Genomic DNA, 17,918 nt, shown 5'->3' with positions numbered 1-17,918 from the left:
CCCCAATTGATATATACCAGTGAGGGTACTCGAGTGGCCTGCCTGTAGTCCGGACCTGTGTCCCATTGAAAATGCAAGGGCCATGTAACACAGTGGTAAAAATGCCCAAGTGCCAACTGCAATGTGTTGCTGCCATTAAATTCAAAGTTAAAGATTATTTGCAAAAAAAGATATATATATATATACAAAGTTTGTATATACAGATATATATATATATATACATATATATATATAGATATATACATATATAGCTATATATATATATACGTATGTATGTATATATATATATATATATATATGGGTGTATATACATATACATATATATGCATATATATACATATACATATCTACATACACATATGTGTGTGTATATGTATGTGTATATGTATATATATATATGTATATATATATATATATATATATATATATATATATATATATGTATATGTATGTATGTATATGTATATGTATAAATGCATATGAATATGTGTGTGCGTCCTTGTGTGTGTGTGTGTGTCACACACATTAGGGGTTCAGTTTAATTATTGGTAGAATGCAAACTAGTCATTTTTACCTCGCCGCCTACCTGCCCTCTTCCAGCTACCTGAAGCGCTTCAAGGTGATGAAGATCAAGGTGCTGCGTTCTTGGTGCCGGCAGATCCTGAAGGGCCTTCACTTCCTGCACACCAGAGCGCCGCCCATCATTCACCGGGACCTCAAGTGTGACAACATATTCATCACGGGGCCCACTGGGTCGGTCAAGATCGGAGACTTGGGCTTGGCTACGCTTAAGAGGGCCTCTTTTGCCAAGAGTGTAATAGGTAGGCCCACATGTCAAACACACATCTGTTAAACCAGTGGTCCCCAACCTTTTTGTAGCTGCTTGATAATTTGTCCCGCAGCCTGGCGGGGGGGAAGGATTCTTTTTTTTTTCTTTTTTTTTTTCTTTGTCATGAAAAAGGGAGGTTTTTGTCATGAAAACGGCAATTTTTTGGGGTTGGTGCACTAATTGTACGTGTATCTTGTGTTTTTTATGTTGATTTAATAAAATAAATAAAAAATAAATACAATAAAATTTTAATTACAAAATAAAATAAATTAATAAAAAATTATTCTGCGGCCCTGTACCAATCGAGCCCGGTGGTTGGAGACCACTTTGTTAAACAATAATGGCTGAGTGGATCGTCACTAAGATGTGTTCTTTTAGTATTGTCCCTTGAACCAGAATAGAAAAAAGATGACTTATGTATGTACATGTGTTCTCTGTCAGGTACTCCTGAGTTCATGGCTCCAGAAATGTACGAGGAGAAGTACGACGAATCTGTCGACGTTTACGCCTTTGGGATGTGCATGCTTGAGATGGCGACCTCAGAGTACCCTTACTCGGAATGCCAGAATGCCGCCCAGATCTACAGACGAGTCACAAGCGTAAGCATCAAATTCTTATTACCTAAGTATAGGACAACTTCAATCCAAAACATAAAGCAGCAGAGCTCTCGACATTTAGAGGATCTTAGACCAGTATAAAACATCCATTTATAACAGTGGTTCTTAACCTGGGTTCGATCGAACCCTAGGGGTTTGGTGAGTCGGCCTTAGGGGTTCAGCGGAGGTCAAAACGCACCCGACTCATCGTATGAATACAACCTTCTCCCTATCGGCGTATTACGGATACGGCAACAGCTGAATGATTTGCAGGTGTGTAATTTATTGTAAGTTTATGGACTGTGTTGGTTTTGTTGTTTGAACAAGATGATGTTCATGCACGGTTCATTTTGTGCACCAGTAAAAAAAAAAATTGTCACACTTTAGTATGGGAAACATATTCCCCATTAATTAGTTGCTTAATTTCATGCAAATTAGTAACATATTGGCTCTTAACGAGTCATTACTTATTAATGCCTTATTTGGCATGGCCTTATTATAACCCTAACCCTCTAACCGTGACCCTAACCCTAACCAAATAACTCTGGATTAAGCCTTTGTTACTTTGAATATGTTCCCCTATAGTGTCCAAATTACTCTAAATTAAGTCTTTGTTACTTATAATATGTTCCCCTAGTGTCCAAAAAACTCTAAATTAGGTCTTTGTTACTTAGAATATGTTCCTCTATACTAATGTGTTACCAAAAACATATAACTTTGTCTTGAATTTGAAATCAAACCATCATGTTATTTTTCACTAAAGAAGGGTTCGGTTTGGGCTTCATGGTGGCAGAGGGGTTAGTGCGTCTGCCTCACAATACGAAGGTCCTGCAGTCCTGGGTTCAAATCCAGGCTCGGGATCTTTCTGTGTGGAGTTTGCATGTTCTCCCCGTGAATGCGTGGGTTCCCTCCGGGTACTCCGGCTTCCTCCCACTTCCAAAGACATGCACCTGGGGATAAGTTGATTGGCAACACTAAAAATTGGCCCTAGTGTGTGAATGTGAGTGTGAATGTTGTCCGTCTATCTGTGTTGGCCCTGCGATGAGGTGGCGACTTGTCCAGGGTGTACCCCGCCTTCCGCCCGATTGTAGCTGAGATAGGCGCCAGCGCCCCCCGTGACCCCGAAAGGGAATAAGCGGTAGAAAATGGATGGAAGGGTTCGGTGAATGCGCATATGAAACTGGTGGGGCTCAGTACCCCCAACAAGGTTAAGAACCACTGATTTATAACTATTTAATAAGGGCTGTCAAAGTTACCACCATGATAACGAGTCACCGAACATGTCCTGCAATGGCACAAATTTTCCGATGCTGTAGATGGATAAAATACAATTTAGCTGTGTTCCAGTTGATGTTGAGCCACACACGTGAATAAATAGGGAGCATTAATTGAAAAAAGGGACAAAGAAGAAGTATATTGAACGGCAAGGTCAGCTGCAAAGCCTGCAAGTCGCTCTCCCGACAACACCAAAACTATTTACAGGGTGCTTCATATGAAATTTTACCGCAAATGCATTCCGAGCCACTTCCTGTTCCATCACTGATAAGAATATAATGTCAGATCTTTCTGCACTCTCCCAGTGGCTCTTCTGGTACTGTGCGATGGTGCTCGTCTTATAATGGAGAAGGTATTGGGTTCAAAGCCCTTTCAGAGTTGATATAGTCAAGTTTGTGTTTTAATGATGGTACAATTATTTTGCAGTTTTAGTACAAAACATGCATCAAAATAAATTTAAGTATGAATAAAAAAAAGTATAACATTTGTTTTACATAAATACATTTTAAAAAGTGTGAACACATTTTGTGTTTGGGGGGGTCGGGGCCCTCCAAATAAAATTCTGCTTCAGGCCACAAATTAGCCTGTGTGCATGATGCGTGCGTACGTGCGTGCAAGAGAATGTTATTGTCCATTTCATGTTGAGCTGTTTAAAAAGGCATAATATTTAATAAACAAACGTTTGCCTAAAACATGTTGTCCAGTCCCATTTTGATATTATTAAAAAAATATATATATCTGTATAAGGTACTCTTATTAAGGTTTAAAAAACACCTATTTATCTGCAATTCATCAGGAGTTAACTACCTGCGATGAAATTAATGGCGATTAAATATCTTTACTGATTGAAAGTCCTATTATTAAATCAATCAATCATTCATCAATCAAAGTTTACTAATGCAGCCCTAAATCACAAGTGTCTCAAAGGGCTGTTTGTGGAGCTAATTGTGTGACCGTATGATTGATAGACAAATTAAGAATTATAGTGTCCACAGAACATTTAGCAACATTTCTATTTCTGCCACTTTTGACATGTTTTGGCAGTGTGTGTTGTTTTCCGATACACAGGTCTGCTTAATTACTGCTTATTTTTACTGCCTAAGTGATATACTACAGTCACTCCGAGTGATGACCAGGCCAGTTTATTGTCAATTAAACCCCACTTTGAACAAAATATATGTTGTGTTGTCTAACTTTATATCAATACATCAGTGTTTTCATTCTACTTTGTTTGGTTACTGGAAAATGAAGCAAAGTGAAATTAAAAGAATACAATAAATATGCCACAATTTTCTCTAAATTCTTGAGAAATAATGTGTGACGTATTGACGTTCATTTTTTTAAAATGGAGACGTAGCTGTGCATCACACTCATCCTCTGATTCGAGAGTTGCTTTCCTCGCTTCCTCCAGAACATTCCTGGCTTTCTGCTGTCATTACCTTGTCATACCTAACAGCATTAGTGCTCTCATCCTCCTAACTTTGTTTGGTCCTGTTGTGGGTGGGTTGTGTAAGGTTGCAATCAGGAGTGGAAGAAAGACCAATGAAAGTAAAGATGGGCGGAGTGCATTTCATCTGGCTATAAGCAGTTTTTCAATCACTTTTTGAGTAAAAGCTATGCTTTATCTCTGAGGACACTTAAGGTGAGTCACACCTATTTTATTTGAACATCACATCCCTTTTTTGCGGAACATAATGCACTTGTGCTATAGTTCTTCCTAATTGTTTTTTTTTTTACTTCACAGACACATTTTTGTAAGTGTTGTGCATGTAAGTGAAGATTTAGAAGGTTATATAGGATTTAGGCTGCGTTAACATAAGTAGTTTTGTACTGACCAAAACAAACATTCCGAACAAGAAACTTTTTGTCTTTTTTTGCTGTATTTTTACATTTTGGCTTTTATTTTTGTTTATTGTATTTCTCCACTGTGTCATAAAAAAGTGGTGCGTTCACCAAACGGCCTTACACCACACTTTGCCTTTCTGGTTAAATAAGTAAAGCAGTTCAAAGTGTTGCCAGATGATAAAAGAGTGTCTCTAAGCTGTGTTTTCTTAGCACTTATGGAAGTAACAAAGGTTGGCTTGTACGCTTCTGGAGCTTTTCTGCACGGTGTGGTAATGCACAGTTCCTGGGCTTGTGGTGGCGGATCTACGCTCTCACTTGAGCAGCGAATACTTTTGTAAATGTTTGTATTTGATTAAGGTGATAAACACGCAAGATACATCTCTATTTAACTATGTACCTCTACTTCTTAAACTAAGCAACAAAGTGGCTAATGTGCATCACAGGTCATTTCTGCTGTGTCTTATTTTCTAGCAAAGTAGGCATGAATGAGGTGGGTTGTTTTTGTGTTACGCCACACCTACAGTTATGTGACACAAACTGTAGGTGTGGCCCTTACTCATAAACAAATGCTAATGCATTTGTTTATGAGTAAGGGCCAACCTGAAACATCAAATTCATATTTGTGACAGACTTTCATGAATACATAAATATTTGGTAACACTGTAGGATTAGGACATAAAAAAGTTGATAGATTGTGCTTTAATTAATAATACATTTTTACTTATATTACTTTCATTACGAACATTTGATTACCAGCAGTATAGATGGAAGAATAAACTATCTCGACCTATCTCTCTATCGCTCACTCTCTCCCTATCTCTCACAGAAAATCTCTCTCTCTCTCTCTCTCTCTGCGTGCATGATCACCTGATGTTTGATGATGGAAAACAACAGACTTCTGCTTGTTAATTAACTGTCATAACAAATCCGCTCCATTAATCTAAAAATAAAAGATTCCTTTCAGTTTATAACTTGGTTAGACTTGTAAAATTGCACACTAGAAAATTTAGATTTGCAGCATTAAGTTATCTTATTTTTTTCCAATGGATTTTTCTGTTTTTTTCCACTGCTGTTTTGACCTCCTTATTGAAGTCACACACACTGCATAACTTTGCAAGGAAACAGCAGCTTTACATACTGTCTGGGGACACGTGGACATTACAGCATCAATGCTGTACATTGTCTTTCATGTTTTTAAAGGGTTTTATTATTTATCATATTATTTTTCATGTTTTTAAAGGGTTATATTATTATTATTATCTATATTATATTGTGTCCTCATGCAGGGAGTGAAGCCAGGCAGTTTTGACAAGGTGGCCATTCCTGAAGTGAAGGAAATCATCGAAGGCTGCATCAGGACCAACAAAGATGAGAGGTGCAGTTTTTGACTTGTCAATCCGGTTAAAAGAATGTCTTTGTCCTTCTAGTCTTCCCATCTTTTTATTGTCCTAATTTACTTATGCTCAGCTGATTGAAGCTGTGTTCTGAAAATAATTGTTCATGGAGCGCCACATCGGCTTTGTTAGTCCGGTCTGAGACATCTTTTCCTTTGTTTTTGTCCCTGTAGGTATGCCATCAAGATCCTGCTGAACCATGCCTTCTTCCAGGAAGATACAGGGGTCAGGGTTGAGCTGGCAGAGGAAGATGATGGGGAAATGATTGCCATCAAGCTGTGGTTGAGGATAGAAGACGTCAAAAAGCTAAAAGGTGAGAAAAGATGATGGTTGTGATCAGTATGAATGTTTAAGTAAATAAAAGTACTTCTATTTTATTAAGCACCACTTTTTGTAGGATTTGCTTTCCAACAAAAGTGTTTGACAAAAGTTTGTTGCAATTTTGGAATGTTACAAAAAAAACTAAAATAGTTGGATGGATGGATGTTTGAAACGGATTTGTTCCATCCATTTTCTACCGCGTTTCCCCTCTTGGGGTCGCGGAGGTGCTGGAGCCTATCCCAGCTGAACTCAGATAGGGCCAACGGAGATAGACAGACAACATTCACACTTACATTCACACACTAGGGCCAATTTAGTGTTGCCAATCAACCTATCCCCAGGTGCATGTCTTTGGAGGTGGGAGGAAGTAGTCGGAGGGAACCCACGCAGTCACGGAGTCGTGTCTTCATATTTTGGATGTATGGAACAATTTCTATTATTTATTATAGGAAAACTTGCTTCAGGGTTTTGAAAAATTTGATCTTACATCTGACCTTTCAGAACAAAAACCAGGGCACATCTCTATATCTAAGGTTGTCCTGACGTAAATTGTTCACTTCCGATTTAATACCTACTGTGTATTTTTTATTATTTTACAGTGTGGAATGTTAGATAAGGTTTGAAATTACTCAGAGAACAATAGTAAGTACGAAAAACACCGACCTATTTATTATTTACCGTCTGAAATGGACTTGTGCTCTCTTTAGGTTGAAGTGGAGTGGAAATTGTCTTCTTTGGTGATACCTAGTGAGAACTCAAACACGCTTTGCGGTGATACTTGGACACATTATCAGCGATAAACACTGGCTCATAAGTTGTTTTAGGTCTTTAAACATCAGACAGCCTCGCCCGGGCGACCCAGCCAGGAGTGATCAGAACCTGGTTTGTGTTCAAGTAGCGTACCACGAATTCCCCCTATGGATCAACTGCCAAGGACTTGCTGCCTCGAATGTTTTTAGTGGCTTTTCTCAACCGCAGTCCTGTGAAGTCAAGGAGTTTGAACACTGCAACCGACTTCGATTGGTTCGCAGCGGGATTTCCAGCCACTGCTTCGGCACTCTTTGGTGAGCTTGGCGTTTTCGGCCTTCTTGCGCTCATTGGCTTCGCCAATCTGGTCCTCCCAGGGGACAGTCAGCTCCAGTATCAACAATTGCTTGGTTGACTCTGATGTTAACACCATGTCGGGGCGAAGTGAGATGGTGAAAGCCAGCTTTTTTTGTTTACGTCAGCTGGCCAAGGTTAAAAACCTTCTTTCTAGGCAACAGTTTGAGACAGTAATCCATGCCTTCATTACATCTCGGCTGGATTACTGTAACTCTTTGTATTTTGGTATTAATCATTCCTCTTTCTCACATCTGCAGCTGGCCCAAAATGCAGCTGCCCGACTTTTAACAAACATAAGAAAAGGAGAGCACATTAGTCCTGTTTTAGCCTCCCTCCACTGTCTGCCTGTGTCTTTTAGAGTCCATTTTAAAATGATCTTGTTTTTAAATCCTTACATGGTCTTGCCCCACCTTACGTCTCTGAGCTGCTCCACCTCTATGCTCCCACCCGGTCCCTCAGGTCAGCTGATCAGCTGATCCTGGAGGTCCCCAAATCAAAGCGCAAGCTCAGAGGGGACAGAGCCTTCTCTGTTGCGGGTTCCAAACTCTGGAACGATCTCCCTCTCCATGGAAGACAGGCCCCTTCTTTGGCTATTTTTAAGACCCTTCTTAAAACCCATTTTTATTCACTGGCTTTTAACCCAGCATGAGACTTTAAACTATTTTTAACTTTTAACTTTTTTAACCGTTTTTAACTTTTTAACTGCTTTTTATCTAACACATTTTTCTTAGGGTAATTTGTATTTGCGATTTCAATGTGTTTTTTACTTCTTTGTGGTGTACAGCCCTTTGTTCTTCAACTTTGGTTGTTTGTAATAGGCTTAATAAATAAAGTTTGTATGGTATGGTATGGTATGGTAGCTATGTTGGCTGGGAACTTGAGTTGCCTTCCCAGGTCAACTCGGAGCTGTCAGTCAAGAGCGGTGGAGAGGATTGATTGATTGAACTTTATTAGTAGATTGCAAAGGAAGGGAATACATAATATGAAACAGTACAGTTTACACAGTACACTACATATTCCGTACGAGGAGCCCCCCTGATGAGTTGGGCCGATGGTTTGCCTTCTGCCCCGCTTTGATAAAGGCAATCAACTGCTTAAAGGCTATCTGGAACTTGCTGTTGTGTATCCCTGTGCAGATGGAATTCGCCAAATATTTCCAAACGTGGTCGTGGCGCCAGGGATACCGCCCCTTAGCTGTTGTGTAGCTGCTACTGTAGCTCCTAGGAGCCAATAGGCTACCATGTTTACCTTTTGTAGATGACATGACTAAAATAGAAGTAAATACAAACCTTGTGTGCTTATTAGAGGACATTAGATGTTTACTGGCTGTCCAGTTTTGCACAAGTAAACACGCTGCATGACGGCTTTTATTGGACGTCCTATTACACATTTTACATGCAAGCACATATCATCACATACTTGTTTTTTTTAATGATATCAGACCGACATCAATATTGGATCAGCAAACTCTTTTTTCTAACGTGAAAGAATGACACAGTTCACACTTGCACAAGTCAACGTGTGTGAAAAAGAGTAAGAAAAATCTGATTTTATTTAGTTCTTCACCAGTTGTTTGTGTGTGGGGGTTTTTTCAGGAAAATACAAAGACAACGAAGCCATCGAGTTCTCCTTTGACCTCAACAAAGATGTCCCTGAAGATGTGGCGCAGGAAATGGTATGAGCCACAGGAGGGCAGGGTTCAGTCAGAAGGAACCAGGATGAGGAACTAATCAATGCTTGACTGAAACCAGGTTGAGTCTGGCTATGTGGCTGAGGGCGACCACAAGACCATGGCCAAGGCCATCAAGGACCGTGTGTCTCTGATACGGAAGAAGCGAGAGCAGAGGCAGCTGGTGCGAGAAGAGCAGGAGAAGAGAAAGCTAGAGGCGGAGCTACAACAACAAGAGGCACTCAAAGCAGCACAGACACAGGTTGGTTGAACATTTTGATCTTGCACTTTGTATCCTCTTATTTTGGCAAGCTTTTTCTTTTTAAGGGTGAATACTATAAAAATACTTTCGTGGAGTCAGTCAGTGTAGAGCATGTATATATCTACTATCAACTTTTGGCCTTTTGGCTTTTTGTGCCATATATTCTCCTTTTTAAAGCATTACATGGATTAAATTCTTTAAGCTGTCAATAAACATCTCAATCAATCAATCAAACTGATCAGGAGGCTACCAACTTTATAGCACGCCACTGTTGTTCTAATAGCTGGTGATATTGATTGCATTAGGATGTGGGGGTGGATGAGTACTACTGAGGGAGCTGTTGTCCATTGAAACATTCAAGTAGGAATTGTGCCTCATGGCAGTATTCCAAACAGGCCTCCAGGATGATCAAGTGCCCTGAAGGTGGTGTAGTGCCCAAGTGTGCCTTCGTCAAGATGTCACAGTACATGTTGGAATGTTTCTCCTCAGTGAACCGGAGCTCGTCAGTAGCGTGCAACACAATGCAACTACCGCCATGCTTATACTGACTAGTCTTTCCAACTATTTCGACGACGATGGCTATCCTGAGATATTTTCAATGGACAGTAATTCTGCATGTACACTGACTTCTCTGAAAAATGTTGTCTCCTGAGAAGATATAACCAAATGGTTGCTAAAATGTGAGAGGGTGTACTCACCTTTGTGGGCGACTGTATGCCCCTCAATGTTCTTTTATAAATTTGGCTGCTGCTCTGATTTTTTTCCAGGCGGAGGCAGAAGAGACTGAGACTGAGCTTCAACATCAGCAGCTGGGCATCTCACACACGGGTACACCACATGATATAATAAATAGAAAGATAGAGTAGGTCTTTCAGTGCAAATAGAATGGAAAACAATGAGAGCAAACCACAACAAAAAAAACTGGTATAAACTGGGCTTTTTTTTTTGGTTTGCTTTGCTGTCATTGTTTTTACATTCTATTAGGACTACAGGATCAGAATCCGTTCTGTTTTTCTATGTATTCTGTTCAAGTCCTATTAATCTATTTACAACCTGCTCTATGTATATGCTATTCTATTGAAATGATAATGTATATCATTGTGTACCTTGGGTATTTGCTGCCCTCGCATGTGTCTATGTGTGCTGCTATGATGATAAATCAATCAATGTTTACTTATATAGCCCTAAATCACTAGTGTCTCAAAGGGCTGCACAAACCACCACGACATCCTCGGTAGGAAAACTCACACCCAGTGGGACATTGGTGACAATAATGACCCAGTGGGACTTCGGTGACAATGATGACTATGAGAACCTTAGAGAGGAGGAAAGCAATGGATGTCGAGCGGGTCTAACATGATACTGTGAAAGTTCAATCCACAATGGATACAACACAGTCGCGAGAGTCCAGTCCAAAGAGGATCCAAGACACAGCAGCGAGAGTCCCGTTCACAGCGGAGCCAGCAGGAAACCATCCCAAGCGTAGGCGGACCAGCAGCGCAGAGATGTCCCCAGCCGATACACAGGCGAGCAGTACATGGCCACCGGATCGGACCGGACCCCCTCCACACGGGAGAGTGGGACATAGAAGAAAAAGAAAAGAAACGGCAGATCAACTGGTCTAAAAAGGGAGTCTATTTAAAGGCTAGAGTATACAAATGAGTTTTAAGGTGAGACTTAAATGCTTCTACTGAGGTGGCATCGCGAACTGTTACCGGGAGGGCATTCCAGAGTACTGGAGCCCGAACGGAAAATGCTCTATAGCCCGCAGACTTTTTTTGGGCTTTGGGAATCACTAATAAGCCGGAGTCCTTTGAACGCAGATTTCTTGCCGGGACATATGGTACAATACAATCGGCAAGATAAGATGGAGCTAGACCGTGTAGTATTTTATACGTAAGTAGTAAAACCTTAAAGTCACATCTTAAGTGCACAGGAAGCCAGTGCAGGTGAGCCAGTACAGGCGTAATGTGATCAAACTTTCTTGTTCTTGTCAAAAGTCTAGCAGCCGCATTTTGTACCAACTGTAATCTTTTAATGCTAGACATGGGGAGACCCGAAAATAATACGTTACAGTAGTCGAGGCGAGACGTAACAAACGCATGGATAATGATCTCAGCGTCTTTAGTGGACAGAATGGAGCGAATTTTAGCGATATTACGGAGATGAAAGAAGGCCGTTTTAGTAACGCTTTTAATGTGTGCCTCAAAGGAGAGAGTTGGGTCGAAGATAACACCCAGATTCTTTACCGTGTCGCCTTGTTTAATTGTTTGGTTGTCAAATGTTAGAGTTGTATTATTAAATAGAGTTCGGTGTCTAGCAGGACCGATAATCAGCATTTCCGTTTTTTGGGCGTTGAGTTGCAAAAAGTTAGCGGACATCCATTGTTTAATTTCATTAAGACACGCCTCCAGCTGACTACAATCCGGCGTGTTGGTCAGCTTTAGGGGCATGTAGAGTTGGGTGTCATCAGCATAACAGTGAAAGCTAATACCGTATTTGCGTATGATGTCACCTAGCGGCAGCATGTAGATGCTGAAGAGTGCAGGGCCAAGGACCGAACCCTGGGGAACTCCACACGTTACCTTAACGTAGTCCGAGGTCACATTGTTATGGGAGACACACTGCATCCTATCAGTAAGATAAGAGTTAAACCAAGACAGGGCTAAATCTGACATACCAATTCGTGTTTTGATACGTTCTAATAAAATATTATGATCGACGGTATCGAAAGCAGCGCTAAGATCGAGGAGCAGCAACATAGATGACGCATCAGAATCCATCGTTAGCAATAGATCATTAGTCATTTTTGCGAGGGCTGTCTCCGTGGAGTGATTTGCCCTGAAACCGGATTGAAAGGTTTCACATAGATTGTTAGACGCTAAGTGTTCATTTAACTGCTCCGCAACAATTTTTTCAAGGATTTTTGAAATAAAGGGAAGGTGAGACACCGGTCGGTAGTTTACCATGAGGTCAGGATCGAGGTTAGGTCTTTTAAGAAGAGGATGAATAACCGCTTTTTTGAATGCTAGGGGAACAGTGCCCGAGGAGAGTGATAAGTTTATAATATTTAGCACTGATGGACCTAATAATACAAAGAGCTCCTTGATCAGTTTCCCAGGAAGAGGGTCAAGTAAACATGTTGTCTGTTTTATTCCATTTACACGTTGTAACAATTCCTCTAATGTTATTTCCTCAAAACGAGAGAAAGTATTTTGGAGGGCAGTATCCGCCGTATATACAATCGTGTCAGTGTTAATAGAACCCCGTTGTAGCTGGGACGCATTGTCTTTAATCTCCTTTCTAATGACTTCAATTTTCTTACTAAAGAATTGCATAAAGTCATCAGCTGAGTGGGTTGAGCTACTGGAAGGAGTCCCTTGTTGGGTTAGCGATGCTACCGTACTAAACAAAAATTTAGGATCGTTTTTATTACGGTGGATGAGATTTGAGTAATATTTAGCTTTAGCTAAGGTAAGCATGCGTTTATAAGTTATTAAACCATCACTCCATGCTTGATGGTGCACCTCAAGTTTAGTCGTGCGCCATTTGCGTTCCAGCTTTCTACATAATAATTTCTGAGCTCTAGTGTCTTCTGTAAACCACGGGGTGCGCTTTTTTGGAGCCTTTTTTAACTTTAGCGGTGCTATGTTATCAATGGTTTCGCGCAGGGCGTCGTTAAAGTTGTTAGTGAGGTTATCAATAGAGCCCACATACTTTGGGAATGGTGCCATTACCGAGGGCAGTAGGTCAGCCAGAGTTGTCGTTGTGGCTGTATTAATGTTGCGGCTGCTATAGCAGTTATTATTATTATTAGTTTGACGAACATGCGTCTGAACCTCGAATTTTATAAGGTAATGATCAGACAATACTTTAGTATACGGGAGTATCGTAACTTTGGAAACGTTGATGCCCCTGACAAGCACTAGGTCTATCGTATTACCGTTGCGATGCGTGGGTTCATTTATTATTTGTGTGAGACCACAGCTATCAATTACAGTCTGGAGCGCTACGCACGGTGGGTCCGATGGGGTATTCATATGGATATTAAAGTCCCCCATTATGATTATATTATCGGCGTGTGTCACTAGATCAGCAACGAACTCTGAGAATTCAAAAGTTCCTTTTATCCCTGCATTATTACGTTTGTGTATATGTATGTATATATATATATATATATATATATATATATATATATATATATATATATATATATATATATATATATATATATATATATATATAATTTAATATATACAGTGGGGCAAAAAAGTATTTAGTCAGCCACCGATTGTGCAAGTTCTCCTACTTAAAATGATGACAGAGGTCTGTAATTTTCATCATAGGTACACTTCAACTGTGAGAGACAGAATGTGAAAAAAAATCCAGGGATTCACATTGTAGGAATTTTAAAGAATTTATTTGTAAATTATGGAGGAAAATAAGTATTTGGTCAACCATTCAAAGCTCTCACTGATGGAAGGAGGTTTTGGCTCAAAATCTCACGATACATGGCCCCATTCATTCTTTCCTTAACACGGATCAATCGTCCTGTCCCCTTAGCAGAAAAACAGCCCCAAAGCATGATGTTTCCACCCCCATGCTTCACGGTAGGTATGGTGTTCTTGGGATGCAACACAGTATTCTTCTTCCTCCAAACACGACGAGTTGAGTTTATACCAAAAAGTTATATTTTGGTTTCATCTGACCACATGACATTCTCCCAATCCTCTGCTGTATCATCCATGTATCCATGTTGGTATAAACTCAACTTGTTGTGTTTGGAGGAAGAAGAATACTGAGTTGCATTCCAAGAACACCAAACCTACTGTGAAGCTTGGAGGGTGGAAACATCATGCTTTGGGGCTGTTTTTATGCTAGGGGGACAGGACGATTGATCCGTGTTAAGGAGAGGATGAATGGGGCCATGTATCGTGAGATTTTAAGCCAAAACCTCCTTCCATCAGTGAGAGCTTTGAATGGTTGACCGAATACTTATTTTCCACCATAATTTACAAATAAAATTCTTTAAAATTCCTACAATGTGAATTCCTGGATTTTTTTTCACATCCTGTCTCTCATAGTTGAAGTGTACCTATGATGAAAGTTCCAGACCTCTGTCATCATTTTAAGTGGGAGAACTTGCACAATCAGTGCCTGACTAAATACTTTTTTGCACCACTGTATATATATTATATTTACATTAATGTTGTCCCTCTCAGGCGAAGGAGGTGTGGACAGCGGCCAAGGTTCTTCGGTATTCTCCTCCGACTCCCCTCAGCTGGGTCAGCTGACCATGTCTTACAGCTGCCCGCCTTCCACACGCGCTCATTCCCAGCCGCAAAGCCCGTATCTCTCCACGCCTGGCGCCAGCACGCAGCAACACCCGGCCTATGTCCAGCAGCCACAGCAGCAAGTGGTGAGTGGACATGCTTCAGTCTTCAAACATGTCCTGTACTCGGTGTGCAGTGTTGGAAGTTTGCGGTGTTTGTGAGTTGAGCATGTTTTTTCTTGTTTTTTATAGTTGCAATATCACTGATATATCAGGCCTTTCAATAGTGCTGCAATAACACATCATACCGAAATATAGTTGAACTGTTACCAGAATACCATTTTTCTAATGATTATATTATGATTTTAATTTACTTAGTGGTCTACAAACATGAGATCCTGGGGCTTTGTTCAGCATTTCATACTTTTGCCTCACAGAACATCTTCAAGCCGCTTTCTGAGTGTCTCTGAAAATGATTTGTTTTGAAAGGCTGGTCATATAAGAACTCTTCCACACTTCATCTCCGCACTGTCAGCTATGTTGTAATTTTAGCGGTACACCTCCGTTTATGACAACTTTAAGTTAGAACTATACACTACTTTTTATTAGAAATGACAACAGTGGAGGATTTATCATCCAAGTATACATGTACTAGCCAGAGTCTGGGGAAAGCGAAGAAGAAACTTCAAAACCAAGGATAAGAAAGCATCTTAAAGGTTAGAGTACTAGTTCTCTCTTCCAACGCTTTTCAGACCATAAAGTGATATGTACTTCTTCTTATAATGCATGTGCCCATATTTGAAATGACTATGTACATTCATGCAAGAATGTTGCATTTTAAGGAACTGTTTATATCATCTTCATGTAGTCTGGTTAAGCTAATCCTACATGCTAACATATTATTACATTAGTCGATGAAGTTATTCATAGTTATAATGCACAGTGCAAACAAAAAACATGTTTTAATGTAATACAAAACACGAACAAACAATGTATGCTACACCCTAACTTTAATTTTAACTACAAATGCCAGTGTGCTGCTTGCTACTTAAGTTAAAGTTAAAGTACCAATGATTGTCACACACATACTAGATGTGGTTAAATTATTCTCTGCATTTGACCGATCACCCTTGATCACCCCCTGGTACGTGAGGGGAGCATTGGGCAGCAGCGGTGCCGCGCCAGGGAATCATTTATGGTGATTTAACCCCCAACTCCAACCCTTAATGATGAGTGCCAAGCAGGGAGGTAATGGATCCTATTTTTATAGTCTTTGGTATGACTCGGCCGGGATTTGAACTCACGACCTACCGATCTCAGGGCGGACACTCTAACCACTAGGCCACTGAGTAGGATCAGAAGGATAATAAATGCTAACAAATTCATATATCCACCTGTCTCTGTGTGATTAATTGTAGTTTTTTTTTCCGTTTATAAAAAGTAGTTTTAAGTAAATTCTTCTGTATATTTTCCATCGGAGCAAGGCAGGTTGTTTAGCCTGGCTCTGTGCTTCATGTCAGGCTGCAGACTTTGAGTAGGTACATTGTGAGCAAAAACAAAAGTTAAGTAGATACTCAATACTTCTTCAGATGAGGCTGGAAGTTTGTGCTGTGACCTTTGCTGGTTAGTACAAACAACAACAGAACATCTTGCATCATCAGGGTTCACCGTTGACAAATTTTTGTTGAGGAAAATAAAAATGGCAGACTCGCGCAGAGTTCTGCTGGAAAACTCCTGCCGTGTATGGAGATATCTGCTGACGTCACAGATTGGTAAATGTTACAACTTGAGTCGGGGAAAATCTCAAAGGGCATGTTCGGAACAAGTAAATCATTTGCGTTTCACATGTCTTCTTAATGAATTGGTCTAAGATTCTTGTGTGCAGATATGTAAAGTTTTTGGAGTAAGAGATGTTTCTTACTTCTTGACACTTCAGCTTCCGTCAGAGATGTTGTATCTTCTTTGTGTGACGTTTCTGATAAAAACAGCTGAGAAACTTTCAAAATGAAGTTCCTTAACCTGGCCATATCTGCTCTCCATGTTATGGGTCAGCTACCATAGACCACTGCAGGTGGATCAATCACATTATGGACTGACAAATCATTTTATCAGAAACCAATCAATACAAGAGATGGATCAAGGATCTTATAGAAATCGGGAAGCAAGGGGCCAGCACCATCGTCAGGGATGAGGTGGCATACCTGTTTCTACACACTTTGGACACTATCCTTCAAACTGATATGGCCACGTCGGAGATATTTATTTTGAAAGTTTCCCTGTTTGGTCAGCTTTTTTGTGGACCAGTAACACCAGGATGGCTAAAGTATCTGCAAGGAAGACACATCTCTTACTCAAAAACATTTGTCCGCACATAATAATCTTGGTCCTATTGTTTGGAACAAGACAACAATGTTTTATTATTATCTCCTCAACACCTCCATGGTTTGAATTCGTATTTCCAGCACTTCTGATGATCCAAATACAAAAAAACAGGAACCAACAGGCAAGAAAAATGTGTTTTATTTTTCCCCTTGCTGCCTTCTTATGTTATGTATTTTCTTCTTATTTTTTTTGTTCTGTTTCAGTATTGTTTGAATATAATCTGTGGCCACATTCACACAACTGTTAAATGCATATTTTGTGAACATGAAGATGCACGGAATGTTTATTTAACTTTATTTTGTTTGTTTTCTTAGCGTCTTCATTTCTACTTTCTATTTTTACTCCCGACCCACAGCCTGCGTCCCGCCGCCGTCGAAGCCGTAGCATGTCTGTTTGTGTGCCCCCTTCTTCCTACTCCCTCGCCCCCGCCCCCGCCCCGATGCTCTGCCCAAAGCAACCCTCCACCACTCCGCCGGACCTGTCCTCCTTCAACGGCTCCTCCCCTCCTCGCGCGCCGCGGGACACGTTTGCCGGGCGGCTCTCCAAAGCGCTGGAGACGCTCCTCCCTCTTCACTCGGCCTCGCCGCTGCCCGGCACCAGGCAGCGCAGGGCGAGCCTGCCCGCCTTGTTCTCGAGCCCCGTAGGTTGAAAACGCCTCATCCTTTGGCCACATTTGGTGGCGAGAAGCATAGAGTCAGTCAGAAGGAGAACGATGGCGTTATACATCTCCCTTTGGCTGCTTCTTTTCTTCGAGGAACTAAATACAAATTGACTTTTTTTTCTCAAATGTGCAGATTTACTAATACTTTAAATGCTTCTGCTGTCAGGAAATCTACAGATAAGGATTCATATTTATTCATTTTCAGTAGTTATTCAGAGTGGCGATAATAAGCGAGTATTTGACTTTCCAGCTTCATTTCTTTCCTAACTCTGTCCTCTCTTTTGTTAACTTCTTATCTATCTATTTGG

At 40.6% G+C, this 17,918-nt stretch overlaps 1 protein-coding gene across 21 annotated transcripts in view; it reads left to right on the top strand.

Annotated features, from left to right (window-relative positions):
• Nucleotides 1-17,918, top strand: part of wnk1b (WNK lysine deficient protein kinase 1b) — a 137,711-nt gene that overhangs the window by 73,488 nt on the left and 46,305 nt on the right. For 15 of the 21 annotated variants that reach the window (XM_061912282.1, XM_061912287.1, XM_061912286.1 and 12 more), the window contains exons 4-12: nt 601-821; nt 1,271-1,428; nt 5,832-5,920; nt 6,113-6,252; nt 8,960-9,039; nt 9,116-9,295; nt 10,063-10,123; nt 14,518-14,714; nt 17,305-17,589. In XM_061912282.1, the coding sequence (XP_061768266.1) occupies nt 601-821; nt 1,271-1,428; nt 5,832-5,920; nt 6,113-6,252; nt 8,960-9,039; nt 9,116-9,295; nt 10,063-10,123; nt 14,518-14,714; nt 17,305-17,589 (1,411 nt within the window). The remainder of the gene's footprint in view (nt 1-600; nt 822-1,270; nt 1,429-5,831; nt 5,921-6,112; nt 6,253-8,959; nt 9,040-9,115; nt 9,296-10,062; nt 10,124-14,517; nt 14,715-17,304; nt 17,590-17,918) is intronic. The other 6 variants (XM_061912296.1, XM_061912295.1, XM_061912302.1 and 3 more) reach the window with 1 other exon arrangement.

This window comes from Nerophis ophidion, linkage group LG10, assembly GCF_033978795.1.
Source record: "Nerophis ophidion isolate RoL-2023_Sa linkage group LG10, RoL_Noph_v1.0, whole genome shotgun sequence".
NCBI lineage: Eukaryota > Metazoa > Chordata > Actinopteri > Syngnathiformes > Syngnathidae > Nerophis > Nerophis ophidion.
Note: the sequence above shows the minus strand (reverse complement) of the source record. Positions and strands in the feature narration are given on the sequence as shown.